This window comes from Heteronotia binoei, chromosome 8 (assembly GCF_032191835.1).
Source record: "Heteronotia binoei isolate CCM8104 ecotype False Entrance Well chromosome 8, APGP_CSIRO_Hbin_v1, whole genome shotgun sequence".
In the NCBI taxonomy this organism is placed as follows: Eukaryota; Metazoa; Chordata; class Lepidosauria; order Squamata; family Gekkonidae; genus Heteronotia; species Heteronotia binoei.
In genome coordinates this window covers 94851221-94878389 of record NC_083230.1, presented here as the reverse complement: position 1 = coordinate 94878389, position 27169 = coordinate 94851221, and the positions used below count along the sequence as shown (strand labels likewise).

The 27169-nt window shown below is 42.3% G+C and overlaps 1 protein-coding gene across 2 annotated transcripts in view; it reads right to left on the bottom strand.

Annotated features, from left to right (window-relative positions):
- Positions 1 to 216: 216 nt before the first annotated feature.
- Positions 217 to 27169, bottom strand: part of KIAA1549 (KIAA1549 ortholog) — a 177063-nt gene continuing 150110 nt past the window's right edge. The window contains exons 11-21 of one of the 2 annotated variants that reach the window (XM_060245648.1): positions 23857 to 24059; positions 22552 to 22676; positions 21489 to 21503; positions 17781 to 17986; positions 15826 to 16049; positions 14592 to 14736; positions 13004 to 13312; positions 11616 to 11668; positions 8946 to 9091; positions 6269 to 6423; positions 217 to 2813 (exon numbers count right to left, since the gene is read on the bottom strand). In XM_060245648.1, the coding sequence (XP_060101631.1) occupies positions 2559 to 2813; positions 6269 to 6423; positions 8946 to 9091; positions 11616 to 11668; positions 13004 to 13312; positions 14592 to 14736; positions 15826 to 16049; positions 17781 to 17986; positions 21489 to 21503; positions 22552 to 22676; positions 23857 to 24059 (1836 nt within the window). In that variant the 3' untranslated portion in view covers positions 217 to 2558. The remainder of the gene's footprint in view (positions 2814 to 6268; positions 6424 to 8945; positions 9092 to 11615; positions 11669 to 13003; positions 13313 to 14591; positions 14737 to 15825; positions 16050 to 17780; positions 17987 to 21488; positions 21504 to 22551; positions 22677 to 23856; positions 24060 to 27169) is intronic. The other variant, XM_060245649.1, reaches the window with a different exon arrangement.

The following is a 27169-nucleotide window of genomic DNA, read 5'->3' as shown; positions in this document are numbered from 1 at the left end:
GCAGTATTGCAGTCCGAACTCTCTGCTCATGACCTGAGTTCATCATCCCAGAGTCAGAAATGACTGGTGCTTGCATAGGGGACTACCTTTACCTTTTAATGCTTAACATGGTAGTGAATTTAGCCCGTTGGCAGATGACCCAATCATTCATTAATATACATACCTAAGAAAATAAATGCATCAACAACACACCTCCATGCAAAGAACTGCTTTCAATTTCCTTTGTGCCACTGCTCCAGCTTTAATTTAGTCTATGTTAAAAACAAAACAAAAAAAAATACACTCCAACAAATAATTTAGTTAGAATTTTCAGTCGTAGTATGCAGGTTACAATTAAGCAATGGCCATATGACAGTAAATTACACCTCACCACTAACAGTAAAATCAAAATGCTGTAAAAAAAACCCCCAAGTGACAGATGCCTGAGTGGCAGGTACTGCCATCATATCAGTAGGAACACATATAAATCCAGTAACTGCCTCTAATGGTGAAATCTAAGCTTTTATTCTAAAGTTGTCTTTTCCCCACAAATTTTACTTTCTTTTTTGGAGGATTTATCAAGAATCAAATGCAAAGAGTAGTTTACGATAGGCTAGTGCTGGTGACATGGTATCGCCCAGGATGGCTTTCTTCACTCATCTGATTTCATCTTACCACCTTGCCTTTTTTTTTTTTTAATTTGGTAGCACATCTATATTTATGACCTTTGGCAAATTAATAGAAAGCTGAACATTACCACCCCTAGCCTTCCAGGCTCCTTCACTAAAGGGAGTTTGCACAAGTGATGTTAAGAATGCCTCTAAGGTCCAATTCATACATTATTAATCTTTCTTAAATGTACACCTATTATTAAGGGAGTATCTAAAACACAGTGTCTATTTAAAATATATTTCCCTATCCTTAGAAAAAAATAAGAATCCAGCAGAGTGAGGTAAATAGGGTCATACAGGTCCACTAATAAGACTGAAACCCCAAGCTGCTATTTCAGAAGCTAAACAATTGTTTTAACACTTGACAGATGCTCCAATGAGAAACTTGCATTTGACACCTAGTGCTTGGTAGCTGTTTCACTCACCTGTGAACAAATGCCTTCATGAAGAGGCCCTCCTAACAGATCAAGTTGTGTAGCCATGTTAATCTGTAGCAGCAAAAAAGAGCAAGAGTCCAGTAATACCTTAAAGACTAAACATTTGTGGCAGGGTATGAGCTTTCATGAGCTTCTTCAGATACTGAGCAGTGACTCACAAAATTCGTGCCCCGTTACACATTTTGTTAGTCTTTAAGGCCCTCCTGAGATATGCAGCCTCTCTGATCTAACAGATGGTGAGTTTTGCATAAACAATTGACTTGTTTAATATGGGAATTAGAAGCACATAAATGCTTCAATGAAATATGCTCATTGTATTTACTGTGGAAGTCATCTAGGTTTGACCCTAGGGTTTGAGAGGCAAGAGGGGCTCACTCAAATTGGCAAAGGGCTGGACGTTCCTTTCCCTTTTCTTATTGCCTTAAAGGGGACTATTGCAGGGAGAGAAAGGGGCATAGAAATGGAAAGGCAAAATTGGGGGCTCCATGGACGCCATTTTGGCCAGCAGCCCACAAAACCCTGAACTTATTTACCATGTTTCCATCACACCCCTACACATTACTGCAAACTGCTCTTGCAAAATAATGGAAACATCTTGATGACATCATGTATAAAATTTAACAGTGTATTCTGTGTCACTTGCAAAACTGCCCTGCAAACTCCCGTCCATTTTTCAGTCCTACCACTGCTAATCCACAAGTAAGTTATCAATACCAAAAAATTATTTGCTTTCTCCTTCTCTTTTTGTGTATAAAAAAGGACACCTGGTTGCTCCAGCCTAAATGAATCTAACGATCATATCCTTGGTTTAATGTTTTTAAAAGGCCATCATTTCCACTTTGCAAACAACGGGATGAAGGGACACTTTGAAGCTTCAGCACCAGAAGAACGACGAGGAAGAGTGCTCCTTTTGGAAGCACAGAGCTATACCGAACAACAATTGATTATTGTCCCAGTTTGTTAACGAGCCGCTCTGAGTCCTGCATCTGTGGAGTCTTACAGAGGGTTTCATTAAGTAAATTCTTGCACAGGACCAATACTGATGCTCGTGTGATTAGAAAATGAAACAAGAACATGTCAGCAGCACACATAACCCACCTAGGAATGTCAGGGAATATTCCAGACTACAAACATTGCTTTGCTTCCCCAAACCAGGAATCTCGTGCTGGAGTGGATTGTCATCTTAAGGGAGGGATTCCTTTCTTTGAAGTGTTTAGGTTTTGGGCTGAAACTTTCACGAAACTGAACAGTCCCAGCCAAAACAGACTCAGAGTGGCTAAGATGCTAAAAGCAAAAAAGTTAAGAGTTTCGTGTCAATTCTTGCTATGCCTTCCCAGATCTCCCGCATGTTCCTCTCTTGCTGCTGCCAAGTTCTTTTGGGGCTCACTCTTCTGCTCTTGCTGACTTCTTTTCCAAGTCTTGCTTCCACAGGAAGCGGATACCTGGCAGATTTTGCAAGGGGCACAGAAAATCAGCTGTGGAAATTCTGCACCACTGTCTGTTTCTGAGAGAGCCGAAGGAGTTCCTCTCGGATTGCTTTGATGAGAGAGGCTGAAGAGTGGCCTGGCTGCAGGTCCTCAGTGGAGCTGGTGCTGTAGCAGAGTCCCAGGCCGGGGGGGTTGCTGGGTGGAAGCTGAACAGGTGGCGCTGAGGGTTGTCGGGCCGAAGTCCTCGGCATCTGGAATACTGGTGAGGAGGAATATTCTTGATGTCCAGGCGTATGCGTCTGGGGAAAGGCACAGAGTGTTACTGGAGTTCATGGTTAAGAAGTACAGGAAAAGAGATAAGAGGAAAACAATAATGGAAGAGAAGAAAACAGAAAGGTTCTCTTGATCCGAAATGTAAAACTGGAATGCTGAATGTAGGTAATTGTTCAAGAGAAAGCCAGGGAACCTCACCATCTACTGGTTTCTTGCCTGAGATACAAAGGAGCAGACTTGCTCTGCCCTTTATATGAGTAGAAAATGCTTGTTCTAACCAAACATACTTTGCAATAATTTGCAAGATTTAAAATGTTTTCAGTCTTCTGGGGCATTCCTTGTTCCTTTTTATAGACTTTGCCCTAAGCCAGATAGCCCCTGCTAGCCCAATCTTATTAGAATTTGGAAGCTAAGCAGGGTCAGCCTTGGATAGTATTTGGATGGGAGACCCCTAAGAAATGCCAGGGTCATGACCCAGAGACAGGCAATGGCAAACCACCTCTGAATGTCTCTTGCCTTGAAAACTCTCTGGAGCTGCCATGTCAGCTGTGACTTGATGGCACTTTTCCACCACCACAAAATGATACTAACAAAAGATTACGGTCTGTGGGGCTGCAGTCCTAAGGGAAAGATGGAAGGGAAGAGCAATGTAAACTCTTCCCCTTGTTCCATTTCCCCACTGAAGTTTCCACCTCTGAGCTACTTCATTCTTTGTTGGGGAAAACTTACCTGTACACTGACATGTTTATTGCAACAGACTCCAAAGGAGCTGGAAAAGAGCAATTTTCAGTGGAGGAAAATGGGATGGGGGGGGAGATAAATAGTTCCTCCCCCACATATATTCCAATATTCCTCATCAAAATGTAGCCAATGGAACAATTGTATAATATTTTTAAACATCTGATAAAAATCTATCCTGGGAATAAATGCCATGTATAATTCTTCTCTAAAAGTCACTATCCAAGGATGAGGGAGGGAGCCAGAGGCAAACAGTATACTCTCAGGTGCATCAAGGTGAAGAAGAAAAGAAGAAAACCAAATTATCATAGCTCCATAATGAACAGTATAGAAATACATTTGCCTGACTATGTAATATGCATATAGTGATCATAAAAAATAATGTTTGCACACCACCAACCCTGCTTCAGCGTCAGTACCAACACAATCTACAGCCTGTCGGAAGGAAAAATTGTAGAGTGGTAAAAAGGAACTAAACTTGAAAAATATAGGTAAAAGAAGAACCAAAGAGCTGCAAAAACAACACTGAGCCAATCAATGGTCATGCAAAAGAAGTTTATTGCTTGACAGAGGGGGCGGGAAATATCAGGCACTAAGGAATTTACTTCAGTAAGAACCAGCAGGTGGTAGAGATTCAGTGCTGTGTTTTGGAGCCCAATATAAGTACACAGACAATTTAAAATTGGCCACAGAATACAGCTGCAGTCCAGTGGCATCTTTAATACCAAACAAAATTTAATTCAAAACGTAAGCGTTCTTGTGCTAAAAGCACACTTCATCAGACAACAGTATGGGGAGGAATTAGCTGTCCTACATATAGAGAGAGTGGGTAGGGATGCTTTTAGCACACAAAAGTTTACATTTTGAATAAAACTTTGTTGGTCTTAAAGGTGCCACTGGACTCCAACTTTATGCTATTGCTTCAGACCAACACGGCTGCCCATCTGGATCTAAATCTGGCCATGTTGGTGTGAAAGGCTGTGAGGACTCTACAGGGAGTCCTGAGCAACAACAACATTAATCAGGGAGCAACCGTCTGTGCTTCTGACTAGGAGGTACAGTCAATTTCAGCTAAGACAATGGCACATAACCTCAAATCCTCCAGGCCTGGGTGACACTAGAAGGCCAATCTAGGACTACTGGCCGATATAAAACTCCCAGAACTGCTGCCTTTCTTCAGTCATGGCCAACTGTGGTTGAAGGAGGGCACTGGATCCTTCCTGTGCATTGCCAGACTATTTGTCTTTGGACTGCCAATGGTACTTGCCCATTCTTAGTAGCCTGCAGTCTGAGAGGCCTGCTTTTTGAGGCTTGTTATGCCAAGGGACCCAGAACATATTTCCATTGTTTACTTGAAGGTCATCTCATTTTCCTTATCTGCCACTTCCTTGCAAGATGTTATGTCATGTGGAAACTGCTAGATCTCCAGTTCCACACACTGAATGGGCCACTGGCACACAGGTCGCCAGAAGTCAGCCCTATGGCCCAAGAAATGGGGGAAAACTGACCTTTCTCAATTTTATGTCACATCTCTCCAGCAGTAAAGTTGAGAAATTCTGACTCTTCCTTCTGAAAGTCAGGTCTATGCTGCAGATTTTTATTTTCCAAATCTCTTTGTAACTGTTTTCTCAATTAATCAATTTAAAACCATTTGAATGTGAGCCGGAGAAGACAAAAATATGCAACTACTTAAGAAAGTGGAGCACCACTAGAAGGCCACATTCTGGAAGGAACATTTTGCATGAGTGAAACAGGCAGGTGAAAACTAAATCATCATTTTGTGTCCCTTTCTTATATTCAATGAAATTGCTGAGCAGTCAAGTTAAAACAGATAAAGGGAAGTACTTCTTCACCCAAAGGGTGATTAACATGTGGAATTCACTGCTACAAGCATAGCCAGTTTTAAGAGGGGGTTAGATAAAAATATGGAGCAGAGGTCCATCAGTGGCTATTAGCCACAGTGTGTGTGTGTGTATATATATATATATAATTTTTGGCCACTGTGTGACACAGAGTGTTGGACTGGATGGGCCACTGGCCTGATCCAACAGGGCTTCTCTTATGTTCTTATATGCCCAGGGTAATGCTGATTGCTATTTTGGAGTCAGGAAGGAATTTTCCTCCAGGCCAGATTGGCTTAAGGATCGTGGAGGTTTTTTGCCTTCTTCTGGGCATAGAGCAGGGATCACTGCGGAAGTGGGGGGGAGGGCAGTTGTGAATTTCCTGCACTGTGCAGGGGGTTGGATTAAATGACCCTTGAGGCCCCTTCCAGCTCCATGTTTCTATCATCAGGTCATTTTCAAAACCCATGGTTCTTTGTGGTCACACTCATGGCATCTTCAGCTCCACAGCTGGTACCCAAATTTCAGTGTTAGCAACTGGCAACTCATTACCAACATCAGTTGGACAACCTGGGCCACTGTTGTCAGTGCTTCCTACAAACACTTGTCTCAGAAACAGCATGTTGAGCGAGCAGAGAACCCAGCCAACTGAGCAATGAGTACAAGAGCCAAGAGTGAGAATGAAAAGGACAGAGAAGCAGAGATTCAGATGCATGGGTACAAAAGAGACAAAAGCAGATTAAGATGCAGGAGTATGAAAAAGACAGAAACAGTACCTAGTGTCTGATCAGCCAGTAAAAATGCCTTGGGAAGAAATGCTAAAACAGCAATGGATGCAAAAAGAAGTTAACTGAACATATGACCGCTTCAGAAACTTTTCAAATACGAAGCACAGTACTCACTGCATCTCTCCTAGCATATTCATCCTCTCCACGATACGGGGGCCACCCTGGTTCCCCCGGCTGGCCATGCCCTGCTCTGCCTGAGGGGATCTCCACTTGTTGACCTCCGATCCTGCTAGCAATTCCCACCTGAGTAAGGTGCTGTATCTGAGAACCTTAAAAGCAAATATTGTGGGTTTTTTTCTTTTCATTTTTACATGCAGCAACATAAGCGTGAAGGGCAAATAAAACGGAGGGCAGGAGGAGTGGAAAGCACAAAGGCATGGCAGTCGGGAAGTGCAGAAAAAAGGAATGGGCGTTCTTTAATTAACCAAGGTCAATGTACAGGAAACAAAAAGATCCATTTGCATGCAGTGCTGTCTTTTTCCAGTATGTCCTTTGGCAAATGGAAGGCATTCCTGGGAGGCTCAAAATCAGGATGATGTGTATCTATATGGAGTGCAGGGGGTATAGGTGGGGAAGGGAAACAGACTGACAATCTGTTGGGCCAGATATGGCCTGCTATCTATCAGTATTTGGCCCATTATCAAAGTGCAATTCTAAAGATCTACCACTGAGGTTTGGCATGCAAGTGACTTGCCCTTGGTGGAAGAGGGAAAAATATTTGCTTACTGAAGGACACTCAGACTTCAAGTCCTCAGAAGAATCCAGAGCAGGGTTTCTCAGTGTGGTACCCATAGGCACCCTGATGCCTGTTGTCACCTTTTCTGGCACCCATCAAGTTTTTTTAAAAATGGGTGGAACCAGCTGGACCTTTTGCTCAGCAGGTCTTCAGTTAGCCTCTGGAGATATGACTCACTGGGCAGATTTTAAAAAGAAATGTTGCTTTGGCAGCAGCTCATACCGCAGCTTCTCTTTAAAACAATACACTCATTTCAAAAGGCATACTGCCAGCAGAACATCTGCCTAAAATGTGGTAGAGTTAGGTATAACCTCACTTCCTCACATATTGTGGTTGGCTCTGCTTCTTCTGGTAGTCATTTTGTTACTGACTCCACCTCCTGTTGCAGCCATTTTGAAGTTGTGCCCATCACCTTGTGTCAGAATTCCAAAGGTGCCCACAGGCACTGGCCATAATTTTGAATCTTGGCAAGTAAGAAGATCCTCAGAGCTGCTCTTAACAGTTCTGAACTAAAAGTACAAAATACTTTTAATTCAAACACTCATCATGAAGCATGAGCACATGTAAACCATCACTCTCCTCTTTGAAATTCACTAAAGCATTGATTGGGAAACAGGTCCTTCATGATGCATGCATTAAAGCAAGGATTTTCTTCCATCTATACCCTTCACAACTGATGCAGTACAGACACAATTTATGTAAGTCTCAGTGCCTGTGTGTAAAATAAATGGGAGTCTTGTGGCACCCAAAATGAACAAGTCATTAGTCTACCACTAGCTTTTGTGGATTCTGACCAGTTTGTCCACATGCCTTTGACAATATAGGCTTTAGCCCACAAAACGTTATGCTAACTTTTAAGGTGCCACGAAAAGTCTGATTTATTTTTCTGCAACAGACTAACACAGCTGCCCACCTATGTATAAAAATGTAGTGTGAGAGGACGTCCTCCATTCAGAAGCTACCTACTGTACTCTTGCAGTTCTCTGACCTGATTGTTGTTCAATAGCTGTCAATGGTATCTTCAGTTTTGATGGAACAGAAACACTTCATTCAAGGCCACACTTTTCATCCCCACCTCATTCCATCAAATGACAAACTAAAAGTGTTTCCTCTGCACTTAAGTCATAAGTAAAGTAACTTTAACAGATGCATCGTGAGGATCTCAAAATGGCTAAAACACCCCCCACCAGATTATTTCTCCCTGTTTGGAAAGTAATTTTACATGCTGTATGGAACACGCCCCCCCCCAAATCTCCCAAACCTCCAAATCAACATATCTGCCACTTAATCACGCCCCCCCCCCCCCCCCATGTATATGATATATCATTCATTTGTCTTTGCCTCCAACCAACCTCCTAGACCAGCTGATGGAGCAATGCTAGGAAATCTTTTGGAGATATGCTTGCATACATAGTTACTACCATTCTGGCCTGAAGAATACAAGATTTGAAGGTTTGTGCCCATTATTTCTGTCTTCTCTAAGGCATTACCATAATCCAAATTCATACATACAAGCTGCAATTGAGTTGAACGAACAATATACAGATGTATATCCAACTGCATGGTTTGGTGAAGCACTTTTACCATATCCCTCCCCAGATGGCCTTCAAGAGGGACAATTGCTATTGGGTATCCTGGTTTAGGGTTGCCATCTGCCTTCCCCCAGCAGATGTTTGCCTGGTAATCCACTTACTTGCTTACCAATGCTGATTGGCATGATAGGAGAAGGGAGGGGCTGTATCCAAATCCAGAAGTGATGGCCAATGCTTTAGGAATATCTCAGCCCCCATAATGATCATTACTATAGAGATTTGGGGGATTCCTAGAGCATTGCCCAGAAATGATACCACTTACAGGTTTGAATGCACCTCCCCATTTTCTCCCACTGTGTTGATCAGCAGGCCTAGCATCCCTAGTATGAATCCTGCTAAGTTCATTGAACAACTTAGCTGCTGCAGAGCCATGGGCAGTGACAGTGTTTTGGATTTTAAAATGCAGCCACTTAGTGTGTTTTGGCAACATGGCAGAGCATGATAGCTATTCATCTTTCAATACCTGCAGTGCTTCCAACTGGTCGTGGCCGTGCTACTGATGGCATTTCCTCTGAGTAGATCCCTCTGCTGGAATACTGCACATCAGATGCCTGCTGATCCGGATGTATTAATTCAACAGGAGGAAGAAAACCTGAGCCAACATTTTGCCTGTAGGCAGAGAAACAATGCAACAAAACAACTTAATGATCAACCTGTCAACTAAGAAAACAGCATTTGTGCATCTTGCCACCTGTTTGCTCCACAAGAGAAACTTTTCCCACCCAGTCAACTAAGCTTTCTGGGTCTGATTTTCTTAGCACTTTTTCATTCACTCTTTTCCCAACTTCCTCTCTTTGCTCCTGCTTCTGATAGACCCTAGCAGATTCTAATGCACTCACTTCTCCACCTGTAGAATGTCTAAACCAAGCTAGCTACAGTTTCCCATCTTGAAGAATCATAGACATGCTTAGCAGTAACCAATCACTTTCTTCTGCTGAATGCAATATCTGAACTGCATCTTTCTTAGTCCTGTTTAACTTTTAAACAACAAACAATATAATTCTCATTTTGTTATATCCCCTAACAATGTGGCTATTAATCAACTCAGGTCCTGCAATCCTAGGATTAATCTTTCTGGGGCTTGAAAAGTGCATAAATGAATGAGAGAAGATCAATGCCCCAATAATGTTTCATTGGATACAAACTACTGCTACTGGGGGAACCCTGATCCTGGCGATGCCATTGAGGAGGAGGGATTGCAGTGGGCTGTAGTTAAAGTTAGAAAAGTTTTGACCCTTTCATTGAGCTCTACTCATGCTGCTCTGGATCCAAGCTAAAATCTGAAAACATCAAACTTTGGCATTTTGGGGAAGAAACATGGAAAACTACTGAGTAACTTTTCATTTTACTGTCCTGCTATGCATGCCCCAATGCAAGGTTTATCAATTCACAAGAAACATTCTCCACCTCCCCACCAGCTGTAATTTTGAACAACTCTAGAAACATGCACATTTAGAACCGGCTGTCTGCAATACCTCTTGGGAAAACATGAAATAACATATGAAACTGACTTATCCTTAGTCATTCTGTTGATCCATCAAGGCCAGTACCATCTACTCAGACTGGCAGTGGCTCTTCAGAGTTTCAGGCAGAGGTCTTTCACACCACCTACTGCCTGATTTTTTTAACTGGATGTGTCAGGAACTGAACCTGGGACCATCTGCATGCCAAGGAGATATCCTATCACTGAGCCATAGCCCCTCTTAAGAACATAACATAAGAGAAGCCATGTTGGATCAGGCCAATGGCCCATCCAGTCCAACACTCTGTGTCACGCAGTGGCCAAAAAAACCAGGCACCATCAGGAGGTCCATCAGTGGGGCCAGGACACTAGAAGTCCTCCCACTGTGGCCCCCTCCAAGCACCAAGAATATACAGCATCACTGCCCCAGACGGGGATTTCCCTCCCCAAATACAGTGCAATACACATGAAGCTGCCTTGTACTGAATCAGACCATCAAGGTCTACTGTCTACTCAGACTTGCAGCAGCTCTCCAGGATCACAGGTAGAGGTCTTTCACATTACCTGCTACCTGATCCTTAACTAGAGATGCCAGGGATTGAACCAGGGACCTTCTGCCTGCCAAGCAGATGCTCTACTACTGAATCACAGCCTTTCCCTGCAGCATGAGCACATAAACTGAACTCTGAAAATGTATGCAAACTGTACCATTTTCCCAAATTGTGTCACTGCTTGTACATTTTGAAAGTATAGAGGCAGAATATTAGTTTTTAAAATATGGCCTTGCACTGCTCTCAAGAAAGCACCCCCCCTGTTACGGTACTAGAAAGAATGTATATGAAATATAAGGTATGCATGCCAGCCACTGGAAACCTTGATTAAATTACTGAGAAGAAAAGGAACAATCTCTTTTTCCAGCCACTGTTTCAAGAACTGGCTATTTAAACCACTTTACTGTGACACTAATAATAGTTCAGAGCCACAACAAACTTTAAAAAACAGGACCCACCATAACTCCCCCCCACCCCCAATCATTTCAAACAGCCTTGCACACAAGCCTCACAGAAATGGAAGACAGTGATAGCATCAAAGAGGCCTTTATTCTTTAATGACTATGCGATTCTTCACTGCATCTATTCAGGGATGAGGTATTCATTCATAACTCAAGAAAACCTAGAGCTGCCTGCACTGAAGGTAATTGCCATCTACAAAGCAAAAGAGTTTTGTTCAGTTATTTTCAAAGGCCAAAATGTTAGTATTGATTTGATGCTGACTGTTGTTGTTCTTTTCTGTTTGGCTGTCCTTTCAGCTGCCTTTTCCTGGCAGACAGGCTGCTTATAAACACTTGAAAACCAGTCAAATAAATCACAGATTTTCATACTAACCCCGTCCCCTCCCTCCTAGCTTCTGCTGCTTCATTTTTCTCTCACTCTTCCCAGCAATGTCTAATTTTATACAAGAGGTGAAAAAGTGAAGTCATTGTGTGGTACCTGGCTCAAATCATTGGCTGCAGACAATAAGGGGCACAAGAACATCTTGCAGTGTGACATTATGTCACACACTGTGCTGAAACCAGACATGACTGATAGCAGAGGGAAATACAGAATATCGTTGGCCCACATTTCTTATAATACCAGTGGGGGGTGGGGTGGGGAGAGATCAGAGAACTACCTTTGCAGCAGGCCTGGTGCTGTTGGAGGAGTCATCCCAAATTCCATGTATCGCTAGAAGAAGACCAGGGTGTTAAAACACATTTTTTTTTCAAACATAAAGGGAAAATTAAACACAACAAAAACAAACATCCTTTTAAAGCATCTTTAGATCTACAAATGAGATATTAAATCTGATTTATATGCATGAATGTATGCTAAATTAAGTGGGAATGAAAAAGCAACAGGGTTTGGAGGAGAATTTAATAAATTATAAATTATGTTTTATAAATTATGTTAGTCTTCTGGTCCTATATGATGTGAAACCATGGTGGGGTCCATACAGTGGAAAATCCATAAATTTCACAAGAATGGGGGGATTTCTGGAAGTATGTGCCTTAGTTCTGAAAGGAGTCACCTAGACATGGGTAGTTTTCCACTTATAAAATAAACCAGTGGCTATCAACCTGTCTTCTAAACAGCAGCTTCCCCTCCTCACAAAATCAAATCTAATCAAAGAGTAATTCAGCCACAGAATACATTATGTCAAAAATTACTGATACTCATTCATGTAAATAGTTCATAGTCAGTTTCTTGGGGGCGCTCAGGCAAGGAACTGCTGGTGAGTCCTTTAACCATTTTAGGGCAGAGCAAATGGGAATGAATATACTTAACACACAAACCTGTCTTATGTGTTTTAAAATTCATCTACTTCATTTACAACCTGCCTTCCTCCTCAATGGGAACCTAAAGCAACTTACATTGTTCTCCTCTGCTCTGCCCCCCTCCACATTTCCCAACTTTGGCAGTGTCCACAATCAGTGTTTTAACTGCAGGTCCCCCTCCCCCACTTCTCTACGGCACATTCATTAATGCCAGATGTAGATGAAAGACCTAAAAAAAGGTAAAGATAGTCCCCTATGCAAGCACCGAGTCTGGGGTGACATTGCTTTCACAATGTTTTCACGGCAGACTTTTTATGGAGTGGTTTGCCCCAGTCATCTACACTTTCCCCCCAGCAAGCTGGGTACTCATTTTACCAACCTCAGAAGGATGGAAGGCTGAGTCAACTTTGAGCTGGTTACCTGAATCCAGCTTCCACTGGGATCGAACTCAGGTTGTGAGCAGAGCTTAGGACTGCAGGACTGCAGCTTTACCACTCTGTGCTGCAGGGCTCTAGATGAAAGACTAGGAGGGTTTAAAATGGGATTTCAAGCCATCACTTTTTCTTCTTATTACACAAACCATACAGTTGTATTTACCCAACCCTAAATCTTTGGAATACCATGGGCTATAAACATAAGTAAGCAAATAAATAAAACAACTGAAAGCACAGGAAGTGGCAACAGAGGCTAGGCATTTCTGCAACCTTTGAAACTGCATTGTTGAGGTCTTGAAATGGCTGCTTACTGTGTGTGTCGGGCCATATGGAGATCCCCACTGGCTGCCTGAGGTCTCTCTTGCTGCTCGAACAGGTGTGTTGTTTGTTGGCTGTCCCCCTGAGCCTCCGGGGTGTGTGATGGCAGCGGAACTGGTCGTTTGGCTACTGGGGGCCACCAGGGCAAAGGCATCGTCCAAGAGAGAATGCATTGTCTGCCGGGCCTCTTCAATGGAGGGCTGAGGGGGCGTATACTGAGAAGGGTGTGGGGGCAGGCCTGAGTATTTTCCCAGCTCAGTCGACGAAGGTGTTTGGGGTTCAGCAGGAAGATCGGGATCAGACTAGAAAGGGAACAGAAAGACAGTGATGTGAGAAGATACCTCAGTAGCAGTACAATAGACATTCCACTGCCTAAGGACTAAACTATACAGGTTAAGAAGAAGAAGACGACATTGGATTTATATTCCACCCGCCACTCAAGAGTCTCGGAGCAACTCACAATCTCCTTTATTTCCCTCTCCCACAACAGACACCCTGTGAGGTGGGTGGGGCTGAGAGGACTCTCACAGCAGCTGCCCTTTCAAGGACAACCTCTGCCAGAGCTATGGCTGACCCAAGGCCATGCCAGCAGGTGCAAGTGGAGGAGTGGGGAATCAAACCTGGTTCTCCCAGATAAGAGTCCGCACACTTAACCACTACACCAAACTGACTCTCTCAGTTAAGCACTGTGGCTGTGTTTTTCCTGTCAAAAAGGGGAGACTTAAATTGCTGACAAGATGTAGAAGGGATTAGGTTAAATTCCTGTATCTTCCGGAACTCTTCCTCTGCCTTCAAACCAGCCATGTGGGCTTAGAAAACAAAACCACAAACCTGTGAGACAAAATCCTAATTACTCTTCTCATGTGTGGTTTGAAACGAGGCAGCTTAACTTGTTACAGTGATATTTGTAGGCTGTATTTTGCACAATTCATATCAGCAGAGATTAGATCATTAACAATACTTCCTCATCTGGAGTAGGCAGGTTGTGGATCATTACATATCCCAGAACAAGTGCAATCACCTGTGTTGCACATTATATTATACTTCCAAAACCACATGAGTATAATCTTGGGCCCAGATCTTTTCTACACAGAAGCAAAGTTTAAAGAATTGTATGTGTGATGGGTTTCCCCCTCCCCCAAAGGGGAGGCATGGAAACAAGCAAAATCTTCTGGATAGTCTCTAGGAGAACTTCATGTACATCAGGTTGAGGACCAATTTACACATCTGCATGCCTGCGGGAACAGGATAAATCCAGTCTCTGCCTTGACCTCAGCCTTCCAAGTTGGGTCTGTGATCATTGGTTTGGATGGGTTTGCCCTGTGAACCAGCCTTCAGCCAACAAAGGCACCTTCTTCAGCAGCTGATTGCACCTGCCCTGCTTAGTATTAAACAAATTCAAGACAGGGCTGTAAACAAGATAGCTCAAAATGGTTGTGAAAAACCAGAGATAGTTTTGCACAATTATTCTTTGCATTATGCAGATTCAAGCCAGCAACACTACTTGCTTCTTGAGAAGCAGGTGCCTTCATCCCACCCTACAATTTATCATTAAGTGTTGCTTTAAAAAAAAAAACATACAATGTATGCAGAGTTGTTAACTCCTGGAGGCCTCTTGTAGGTCCCATCACTGTCAGTAGTGATCAGTCTGTCCTTGTCTGCATCCATCGGGCTCCCATTTAGTTGATGTCTCCGGCGCTGCCTTGGGGAACGTTTAGCCCGTGAACTACAAAGAGATAAAAGGGTGTTAAAAGCTAACTGGTTTACAACTTACTAGGATAGGCCTTCAGAACTGGAACTATGAGTCCCCGCTGCGATGAGTCATTTCTTAATACGGGACGTTTGAGAGTCACTGTAGTGTAGTGGTTAAAGTGTTGAATTAGGATCCGAGAGACCCAGGTTTGAGTCTCTGCTCAGCTACAGAAGCTCATTGGATGACCTTTGGCCAGTCATACATTCTTAGCCTAATCTACCTCATAACCAGTCATACATTCTTAGCCTAATTTACATCTCACAGGGTTGTAGTTGTGAGGATACAGAATGGTGTGAGTCACCCAATTAAGAGAAATGTGGGGTATAAATGAAGATAACCATAACAACAGCAACAACAATATGAGCCTACTAGAGTCGGTAGAGTCTGAATCACACATAAGTCAGTCTGAGTTGAAAAAACAGTAATCTTAGAGGGGTACACTTGGACAAAATGAGAGAGAAAGGAAAATGCTGCACTGTTGTTGCTGTTGTTTTTATTCGGTTCCATCCATGGACCCACAAGGTAGCCTATGAAGGGGGGAAATAATGGCATTCATCTGAATTAAATCTAACAATGTAAAAAACTGGCTCAAGAACACTCAAATGTGTAAGCAACATGGCCAAAAAAGGAACAGCAAATAGATTAAAATTATACCGCTAGTCTTGACATGTTTCCAGAAAACTGGTGGTGAGGTTAAGCACATAGAAGAGGCTGTTCCTGCAAAGCCTGTCTCCTAGGAAATGCTTACCATGATGCAAACAAGGTAGGCACAAAGAGAGATCTTCATGCCCCATGGAGATTTCTTTAGGGGAGAAAGTGCTCTCCAAGATACCGTGAAAATGCTGCCCATGAGGGGCCTATTAAAAACAACAAATATTAAATTCTTATTCCCCAGAGCTCAGGATCTCACACACACTGCTATGCATAATTCTTTTCATCTTTTGCAACTGACGATTATTGCTGTAAACAAAGATCTCTGCTAATCTTATAAATCTAGACAACAGCACAGTTTGCACATTTCCACAGGTACAGAGCATTTTTCCATCTCTCTATCATTGTTACCTCTTCCTGGGTTCTATGAAGACAGTCGGCATATTGCCCCCGGGGTCCAAGATTTTGTCTATCTGCATCTGTGCCTTGCGGTACATTCTCTGCTGCTCTTTGGTGTCGATGATAATCATGTCGTCCACGATTGGAAACTCATAGTGTCCTTTGCGTTTTGCTCGAAGTCGGATCTTGTTGCGGTGATGCTCTATTTCAGATTTATGCCTCAGGGCTGTTTGGATCTTTAAAATAAAAACAAACACATTATAATATACTTTGGAACACAAATTGTTCTCAGGTCTGTGGCAGAAGACTGTGTGGAAGGGGATAAATGTTAAGACAATAAATGTTAAAAGCACACGTCTCAATAACACCCTGATACTGTGGTCTCCAGCCTATAATTCACCAGCAGACTTTCAGGTAGCAGAATGATTACGCACAGCATGATGATTAACAGAGCAAGGGCAATTAGAGAAAGAGTGCAGAGTGTGAATAAAAATGCATGACAAATAGCAAATTATATCTCATGCAGGCTGCCATAAAAGACAAGCAGCAACAAAATCAGAAGGGAACTAGCTTTTAGTATCTGCTGTATGGCAGAACTGAAACTTGGGAGGCATACCTAAAGTTTACACTGGAATAAATTTAGTGTATAGGATATAACAGTAAGAGATACCAGCCTCAACAGAGCTTACCCCATGTATTTCTGTATAAGTTACTGCTCTGGGCAAGCCTCCTTTGAGTGCAGATAATTCTGCTACATCTCTGTGTTGGGAATGAATGAATGATCCAGTCATGCATGGATGTTGGGAGAATTATCTACCCCAGAAGAGGCCGACTGGAAGGTCAGATCAGTGAATCATACAGAGACACAGCTTCTGCTTCCCGTCTTCTGTTTGTGATTCCTCCTGTCATCAGTGTCTAGGTTCTTAAAAGGGGGCTATGAACTTTCTTCTTTTGTTTAAGATTCATATTTCCTCTTGTAATTTGGTCAATGGGTCTTTTCCAAGACTCATATTATAAGGCAAATCTTTATCTTTAAATATACTGGCACTGAACTTATGCTCTGTTGGTTGCTCTCCAACTAGGGTTGCCAGGGAAATGCCTAGAGATTTTGGGGATGGAGTCTGAGGAAGGCAGGGTTTGGGGAGGGGAAGGTCTTCAATGGGATATGCCTCAGAGACTACCTTCCAAAGGGGCCATTTTCTCCAGGTGAAATTATCTACATTACCTGGAGATCAGCAGTAATCCCAGGAGATCTCCAGCCACCACCTGGAGGTTGGCAAAACTATCTCCAACTCTGAACCTCAGTCACATATTCATAATCGTACATCTATATTTGCCTTGACCTTGCAAGGCCTTACAAGTGTGGGATCTCAAATACCACACAAGCTTCTCAGCCCACAAGGCCTTGGAAATGAATGGGGAGCTAATGAAAAAATGCTAAATTAATGTAGTTGGAGAAACAACTCAACTGAGAGACTCTGTTTATATAGCTGGATTGATCTCTTATCTGTCCCATGCATGTGCCCTGCCATTTCGCGCTCTCTCTTTCTCCTCTCAATTTTTCCAGTGCTGCTGCTGCTGAAACAAGGGAGGAACATGCTCTGTCATCTACTAGCAAATGCTCCCATATTTTCAACCCCAGGGAGTGTTCACAGCCTAGAACACAGAGAAGTAGTTTAGCTGGAAATGGGAGTGTCTATGAGCCTTGAGGCTCCTCAACAAAGCTCTAGATTCTTCAACTTCTGCAGGCCAAGGCAGAATATACCAGTTTAACAGTCATGCCGATTTCTCAAAGAATTCTAGGAATTGCAGTTTGGTAAAGACTCGCTTCTCCCCAGGGAATCCTAGGAATCACAGTTCTTTGAGGGAAACTAGCAATGTCTACTCAACCAGTTCGTACATATATTCTGTGGGCAGCTTATGGTCTATCTAACCCGAGCCGTAAAGCTTTTCGTAAAATGCATTACCTCCTTGTTAATTTTGTTGGTCTCTGCTACTCGGTCAGAAAGTGGTTGGTTCTGAACTGGAGGTGCTGCAATAGGCTGCATGGCAATCAACTGTATCTTGTTGGGGACTCTCCTGCTGACTTCTGAGGATCGTGACATTCGGTCCACATGCTCAAAGATGGAGGCCGAGGAGTGCTGCTCTGTTCCATTAACCAACTGTGGAGGGCCTATATTAGAAGGAAAAATGTAAGGTAGAGATCACTGTTGCTCTAACAGTATTTCATTAACGGCCCAGGGTATGAATCGAGGACAAGGATGCCTTGTTGAAGCTAAGTCTAGATCTGGGTCATTTTGATGGAAGTTTTATATACACCTGGAATTCCATGATGAAAGAAAGGAAGGAATAATACTGTAATAAATATATAAGATCTAAAGAATACAAGATTTTTGCAATCCTGTTCTGACTCATATTGAGCCACCATTTGAACAAGAAACAATCAAAATATTGGTTTTTTAAATTCTAAGACCACAGAAAAGGCTTAACTTTGTAGATATTAAAAATAGATATGTATTATGAACACTAAATACATTGAATCGAGTCAGTATTGTCCGCTCAGACTGTATGCAGCTCTCCAGCGTTTCAGGCTGAGGTCCTTCATAACACCTAAAGCCTGGATCTTTCAATGGAAATGCCAGGGATTGAACCAGGGATCTTCTGCATGCCACACAGATGCTCTACCACTAAACCACAGGCCTTCACCATGGAGATAAATTTAATATACATTGTATATTTTATAAAGTCTTGAAAAGCAGCATTTCAAGACTTGATTTTTACTGTATCTAGTAGTTCCCTTGGCCATTCCCCTTAAAATCACACACATTTTGCCCAACAAATGGTGACACTCAGCATAAATGACCTTGAGTGAATTGCTGGATGCTGGCAGGGCTTAGTGAAGCTGACTTGATTTACTCAAGATACATCCCCCCTCCCTTTCTTCCAATAGCCCTGCTGTCTCAGAATTTCTCTTTTGCTGACTTCTCTTTGGGCATTAGAGATTCTTCCAGCTTGTGGATGCTCACTCAAACCAAACCAAGCATTGCTAAATTTGAATTCATGTGTTTAATGATGTTTTTAATTGTGTTATGTTTATATTTTTAAGCTGCCTTGGGCATTGTGGAAAGGAAGACTATAGTGTAAATAAATCACTTACTATGAATTTAGGCACATTATGAGAGGGAGGGTGGGGACAGATGAGCTCACCTTTTATATGCCCAGAATAATGAACAATTGATACTTTGAAGTCAGGAAGAAATTTTCCTCCAGGACATATTGGCCCAGGGATCCTGGAGGTTTTTGCCTTCCTCTTGACATAGAGCAGGGGTCACCAAAGGAGAGATAGCTGTGAATCTCCTGCATCATGCCTGGAGTTGTACTAAATGACCCTTGGAGCCCTTCTATGTTTAATAAATAAACAAACCTACTGCTTTTGCAATGTGGAGGCAGATGGTAATGAGCCTAGGCTAAGTCCTACAACAATGCAACCTGCTGATAAGCCTGAGAAGCTAGCAGGATTGGGCCTTTTGGAACACATGACAAAGATGCCAAAGTGAAAGAGTGCTGGCATAACATATTCATGAGCATATGGGACTAGGACCAGGAGACCCAAGTTCAGTCTCCTCCCTATCATGAGGCTTGCTGGATGATTCCCGGCCAGTCACTTTCTCAGCCTAACTGTCCTTACAGGATAGGGGAAAGGGACCATGGAAAGGGTGAGATGAAAACAACAACACATGAAATACAACAAACCCTGCTAAAATATCCTACATTCCCTTTTTAAGCACTTCTAGTGCCCTCTGCTACAAGCTTTGCAACATCTTGGGTAAAATACCAGCAACAGAATTCAGCTGACACCCAAGTAACATCATTGTCACTCTCAAAAATACAGGCAGACCCCCTCTTTCTCAAAAGCTTAACAAAAAAGAAAGGATTGTAGCTCCGCGACTCCCACTTTAGATCATTCACACTTTTACTTGAATGGTATAGTCTGCACGTAGTAACTGTAAAATTCTCAACATCTCCATTTGCTCATGATATATATGAATCTACGTAAATATGCTTCCATGGGCAACTGAGCTACAGGAGCTAAGGGGGAGGAAGATGGGCAAGCAAGATGTCTGCCCAGAGGGGGCCAATTCACATGCTGCAGACAGTACAAGCCAATTAATTCCTAGAAGGTTTATCCACCACAGCCAGAATGGTATCTTTTGCCAAAAATAGCTTAATTAAGCTTTCTCAGGGTTACAAGTTTTTTCCTGTTTAAAAAGTCCCAAGATTGCTCTGGATTAAAACACATTTGATCTTGGACTGGGCAGAGGTGACAATGAGATTCAAGATGATTAGCAGGGATGAAAAAAAGTATATGCCTGGGTCAAATATGGGGGCTATGTGTGCAACTTCATGAGCCTGCCTGAAATTAAAGACTGGGCAAGAGCCACCCACCACAAAACCTGCTTAAGCATTAGATGCACAGTTCTGAAAAGAAAATAATAGTCACCTTTCTTCACCATAAAAGGAGTATATATCTTGACCTGGATGGCCTATGTCAGCCCAGTTTGGTCAGATATCAGAAGCTAAGCAGGGTCAGCCCTGGTTAGTACTGGGATGGGAAACCAAAGAAGTCCACAGTTGCTACACAGAGGAAGGCAATGACAAACCAATTCTGAACATCTCTCGCCTTGAAAACCCTACATTGTTACCATCAGTCAGCTCCAACTTTATGGCGTTTTCAAACCTCCCCCCGCCCCCAATCATTGTGTAAAGATTCACACCTGGAACCTATCTAGGTCATTATTATTCAAAACTCTCCATTATCTCAAACAGAGCCCATTCTAAGTCCTGCTGCCAGAAGACAGCAAAAAGACCCTTCTATATGCAAACCACATCCTCTACTACTGACTATATCTCCTCCAGCCAACTCACTTGTAGATCAACTGAGGATTCTGCTTGGGCAATTAGATCTGCAGAAGGACAGAAAGCATTGAATAGCTGGTGGCTAACAAACTAACAACACATCACACAACTAAAGCTTGTGCTAGGGCCCACTTTAAAAAACCCATGTAGCATTTCATGTGTAGTGTGTTGTTTGGTGGCAGATGAACACAGTGCATGGGTTTATATAACATGGGGAGTGAAAAAGGCATACAAAGAATGATACTGTTAACTGGTATCTGGATGAAGAAGGATTGCTGTCATAAAGATCGCTGCTAAGCTGCTGCTGTCAGGGCCACTAGGCCCAAGTTGTATAAAATGTAAATAAACCCTGTTGAGTTTTTTCACAAATGGCTGAGATCAGTTCTGTTAGAGAATCTGGAGGGTCTTCCCAAGTTCCCACTATAACATGGAAAACCATACATGAATAAAGTTTAGACACTAAAAGCAGGGCTGCCAACATGCCTGCAGTTAAAATGTCCAGGCCCTTTAATAGAGGAGTAATGGGGTGTTATTTACCAGGCCATGTTATTTACCATTATGCCGTGAAAAGCTTCAACTGCTCTTTTCCGTACATCAAGCCTCTATTAAAGGGGCATTTTTTTTCTCTAGGCCTGCTGGCAATCCTAACTGAAAGTCAAGTGTACTTTAACTATTAATAAGTATTCATGAAGACACTCTCATCTTATGTCTTAATCACAAGACCATTGCATGTGCTTGGGTTTTTTAAAGAAACTTACCAACTCTGTTTACTCCTAGAGGCATCAAGGGAAAAGATAACAGCATAGTTATAATTTAGCATGCTATAGGTGAAGAGCCAGATGCTACTGAAGAGATCTGTTATAACAAGTTTCTACTGTTCAATAGCAGAAACCAAATGTTCTCAAAAAAGGGCATATTACAGGCTTCCAGAGAATCTACCACTTAAGACTTTATTTAGGGATTCACATGGTACTCTGCTTGAACCTGTCAAACCTAGCTTACAAGTTTTCTGTATTTTTAACTTGAGGGCACATTTAAATTTGAGATCTGCATTGCGAAGTGGTACAGTCTGAGGAGGAACCATGTTGTTATTTTTCTTCTGAGTCCTGTTTTTGTTAGACTACAATTTATACAACTGTTTTTGTTAGACTACAACTGTTTTTGTTAGACTATAACTTATACAGAACTCATGACATTAGCACCACAATTGTCTCACTGACTCAAGACAGAAAAATATATTACTTATTAATACTTGAAACAGTAATATTAACCAATGAGTAAAAAAAGGTTCCTGTTTAACAGGCACCTGCATTTTAACATTTGCCAAATTAAAGATCAAGTCTCATTATAAAGTCTTTGAACCCCCAAAACTAATAGCACAGTGAACATATTAGATCTTTAAATAAATATACCCCCCGTCTAATTTTTTTATACAATTTTGTTTACACAGATGAAAAAAACAATATTTTAAAACAACAGCATATAGACGTGTCTCAAAAAAACTATTCAACAGCTCTCCTGTTAGCACACTGTGACGGAGTCAAGCTAAACATTCATAGAGGAATATGAGACTGGAAAACTCCTGACATATTTTCATTTCAAAATGTTCACATTGAACTTTCTGACTGCAACTGCAAAGCTGGAGTAGGGAGTGTTTAACCCTTTATTCTCCTGTATGCCTTTTCAGATCAAACCCCTCCCCCCCAATTACCTTCAGGTTACAGAAAATAAATACAGACAGCTCTACCACACAGACTATTCTACCACACAGTGTGTAGTTCAGCTCTATAATGTGAAAGGGGTGGGGAGGGGGAGGCATACCAGTTTTGCCACCTCTGTGCAGTTTGGCCTCATTGACTGCATTCTGCGGCCTGGTAGTTTCTTCTCCTGTTTCACGCCCACTAGACTGGTCACTTGCAGTAGAGTCAGCATCAGAGGGGGAAACTCTGTACATATGAAAAGCCAAACAATGCTGTATACAAGGAAGAGTCAAATACCAAGAGAACAAACAGACACATCTTTCCCATTTCACTTTGAACAGATTCTTGGAGCTGCTTTACTCTGCTGCAGTCAACAACATGCAGATTTTATCAAATAAAGTTGATTGTCAATGAACAGGACACATAAAAGAAAGTGTTCCCTGAAACAATATATAATTGTGGAACTCGCTACAACAGAATCCCAGAATTATACACATTCACTGGAGTCAGGTTTGCTAGCAGCACTTAGCCATGACATATGTGGAATCCGAGCCTGCTTCAGTGGGGAGGGCGGGATATAAATCAAATCAAATCAATAAATAAATCAACATTTCAGATGTATTCTATTGTCAGGTCACCAGATAGTGGGGACACACAGCAGCTGACCACTGCTACTTTCTTTTAAAAAATACTGCAAGAAACCTTTTTCATATAAGCACATATGCATCTAGCAAAGTATGAAAGAATACATTAGACATGTATGTCTTCTACCCATTTACATGTCAGAAGATTACATTTTTAACAGGCTTGAAACTAACGGGAATCAGAACCTAAAAATGGCCCAGGAGGAGATTAAATGGCCCTGGTGATGTTAACAATCCTGCAGGGACCACTCAGCTTGCCCTTGTGCCACAGCAACCACAATGATGGGTGCCACTGAGGGCACAGGTGGAAGCAAGGAGCAAACCTATTGCTGCTGGTTTGGTACAATGCTGAGTGACTCTGCACTGCTGCTAACACCACTGGGAGTCAGCCCACCTTGCTCCAGGATAGCAGTGATACTCAAGGGCAGTGGCTTGCTGGTAATTTCCCCAGGAAGTTAAAAGGCCAATCTGACTCTGCAGGAAACACTGGAAAGTTTAGTCACACAAATAAATCATATTAAGACCCATACTACACAGGCAGATCCCAGCTCATTCCTCGCTTCTTAACAAAAAAAAATCTGCACAATTAAAAAGCAGCCAAGAGAAAAACTCAAGAAAGAACAAGCCACAAATCCTTGTGGATGAATGCAAAAAGCAAGCTCCTGAGCAGAAGCTGTTACAATGGAAGGGGCGAGGGGAGAGAAGCTTAGCAGAGCAAAATAATCCTCCATAGCCAATTAACTTTAATCTGTGCCCAGTAATTTCTCATCCACTGAACTGACCTCCCTCTGTGTCGGACATTCTTGGATGGCTTTGAAGAGCTCTTGGTCTTGGGGCTTGGCAGGTCACCGTTTTCAGAAGGGGTAGTGTCCTTCATTGGTCCCGGAAGAGGAGTTGGCTCATGTATGATCAGGATGTCGTCTTTGTTGTGTTGGCCTAAATGCTGCTTTGCAAAATCAAAACCCTTCACACTGGGGGCTTGCAACTGCAGTGGGGGGCGGGGAAGGGAAAGAAACAAAGCAATGTTACCACAAGCTGACATCAAAAGTATAAGTGGTAAGGTTTGGAGAATTCAGAGGTGTGCAGTATGACACAGCAGTGTGGAAATAGAATATATGCGCATGAACTGTTGGAAAAATCATTTTCATGATATTGTGGATGTGATCAAAAGACTTCTGACATGTCTATGGTTACATTCAATCTGTACACCCGCAGCACAAACCTAACCACACATTATGAATTCTGTTCTTTAAGGAGGCCCTGCAATACCCAGAACAAATTGTAGAAATGGTACTAAAAAGGTATGCAGATATACATAATATACCTGTGCCTGGTATTTCCCTGAGCACACCCCATAGAAGACAATGTACCATACAGTGAAAACAGTGAAAAGAAGGGAACTAAAATGAGGCACTCCAGAAAGGCCTATGGGGAAAAGCTAATCACTCTGTGACTCTGCATGCTAGTTGTGGACTACAATCCTAAATAAAACAAAAACCACTTTTCATGGGAGTAAGCCCTAATGAATAACATTGGATTTGGACTTCTGAGTAGATCCACTTAGGACTGTTCTCTTAGAAAGCAACTTGTTCTTATAAACAAGATGCTCAACAAGACAAATCAAGAACATCAATGCATAGAATCTGCACAAATCTAACCATTATAAATAAAAATAGGTAAAAATATGAACATTAGATATACAGAACCATCAACATGCACACTCAGCAAAAGGAGTTGTGCCAGAAGCTGGACTGAAAACATAGGTTTTGAGAAGGAATTCTGTGAGACAAAGTCTGCATTACATAAGCATTCTTGAAGTAAGAAAGAGTAGGATTGTTTAAAGGAGCAGAACTTCGGGAAGTTGAAGCAGAAAAGGTTGCAGTAATTTAAATGCACTATGATATTATTTATGCGAAATGACATCTATTCATTAATCTCCATTCAAACAAGATGAATAACATTTAGTTTTATAGACAGCACTGTTAGATGGTATCAGCACCCTAGGATGGTACTCTTACAACTGGCTGCAGAAGGCTGCACTCTCTCTCTGGACCAGCAGAGGGAGATACAAGTCCTATTCTTAGAGGAAAAGGTCTACCTCTCATAAACTGACAGTTAATGCTGTCAATCTTTTGCATCAACAGCTCAAGCAAAGGGTTGGACCAGTGACTCCTTTCCACTAAATACAAAGCAGAACGAGTCCTTCTGTGAACTGAAGGTTTTCTTCCATAGGAGGAACATAAGAACACAAGAGAAGCCATGTTAGATCAGGCCAATGGCCCATCCAGTCCAACATTCTGTGTCACACAGCGGCCAAATATATATATATATGGACCTCTGCTCCATATTTTTATCTAACCCCCTCTTGAAGGTGGCTATGCTTGTGGACGCCACCACCTCCTGTGGCAGTGAATTCCACATGTTAATCACCCTTTGGGTGAAGAAGTACATTCTTTTATCCGTTTTAACCTGTCTGCTCAGCAATTTCATCAAATGGGAGGAAGACCTCCCATTTAGCAGAAGAAAGCTAGTGGACCCAACCCATCATCGCCTACTTTTCTTCCCCATACCTACTCATATCACCTTCAAAATGTTTGGGTTTTCTCACACACACAATTTCCTGCTTTGATTCCAGAAGCCTCTTTTTCTCTGAGCAGTCTTGATAAAGAAACTCATTTTCTTTCTCAGACAAAATAGATTCATTTACATGAAACCACTGGAAGAGGTCATTAGGGGGTTTGGCCAGCAGTGCTACCAATACACAGATGATACTCAGCTCTACATCCCTCAACCTAATTCCAAGGAATCTGTTGATGTTCTAAACCAATACCTGGAGTCATTCACACGCTAGATGAAGGTGAATAAGCTGAAAGTTAATCCTGACAAGGCAGGTGATCTTTGTTAACAGAAAGGCAAACCAGGGACTGGAGATCTCTCCTATCCTAGATGGGGTTCTAGTCCCCTTGAAAACCAGATTCACAGCCAGTGGATCTAACCCTTAGAAAATCAGCTGGCTGCTGTGGTTCAGAGTGCCTTCTTCCAAGCTTTGGCTGATGTGCCAACTGCACTCATTGCCAGGTCTGTCTGATCTAGCCACATTGATCCATGTCTTAGTTAAAACTAGACCATACTCTTGCAATATGCTCTACTTGGGCTACACTTGAAGGGTGTTCAGAGGCTGCAGCTAATGCAGAATGTTGGGGACAGCTACTGTGAGCATGTGACCCCAACATTGGTTTCTAATCTGCTCCCAATTCAGGTTGTTGGTCTTCTTGACATTTAAAGCCCTACATGGCTCGGGACCAGGGTATCACAGGGAGACTGTCCCATTGACCAAAGAAGCTCACCTGATGGGTAAACAAGAGTGGGTCTTTTCAGTGGCAGCACCATAATTTTGGAACAATCTACCCAAGGCACTCATATTGGGCCAACCACCGTAGATCATTGAGCTGTTCCTAACCCCTTCCTCTCCACAGCCCCTTCTATGACTATAGTTGCATGGTGACTAATGTTGCACACAACTTTACATATCAGCTTCAGCATCACAGATGCTTCAGCTTCACAGATCCCATGGCATCACTTCAAAGGAAACTTAGAAAGTATATTACTATGCATATACAACACTACTTTTAGACTTTTGCTAGTCTCCTTCAAGGTGATGTAATGAGATCTTTGAAGGATTAGTGATGCCCTTAGTCATATGACACTCAGACTCTCCTACCTACCATATTGTGACCTAATGCTCTAATGATTTCCAATCTGATTTGAGGTATCATATTAGGTTGATATGTAGATCCATTCTAAAAAGCCCACCTTCTAATCAGTGGGTCTCAAAAACAACATTATTAGTTTTAAACTTGTAACATTACAACCTTTGCACATGAGCATAGTATGAGTAAGACCCAACCTGAGAATAGTCCACCTAACTGGATCCAATCTTTGCTTTGTTGACATGAACAAGATGCTGATCAGTGACAAAAAGGATAGTCAAGGACCTGACTTACCTCTTTCATTTTCCATTCAAATAAACAATAGCTCAGTTACTACTGTGCACAGGCAGAAGCCAGTAAACAGAGATGCCCCAATGCAGTAACA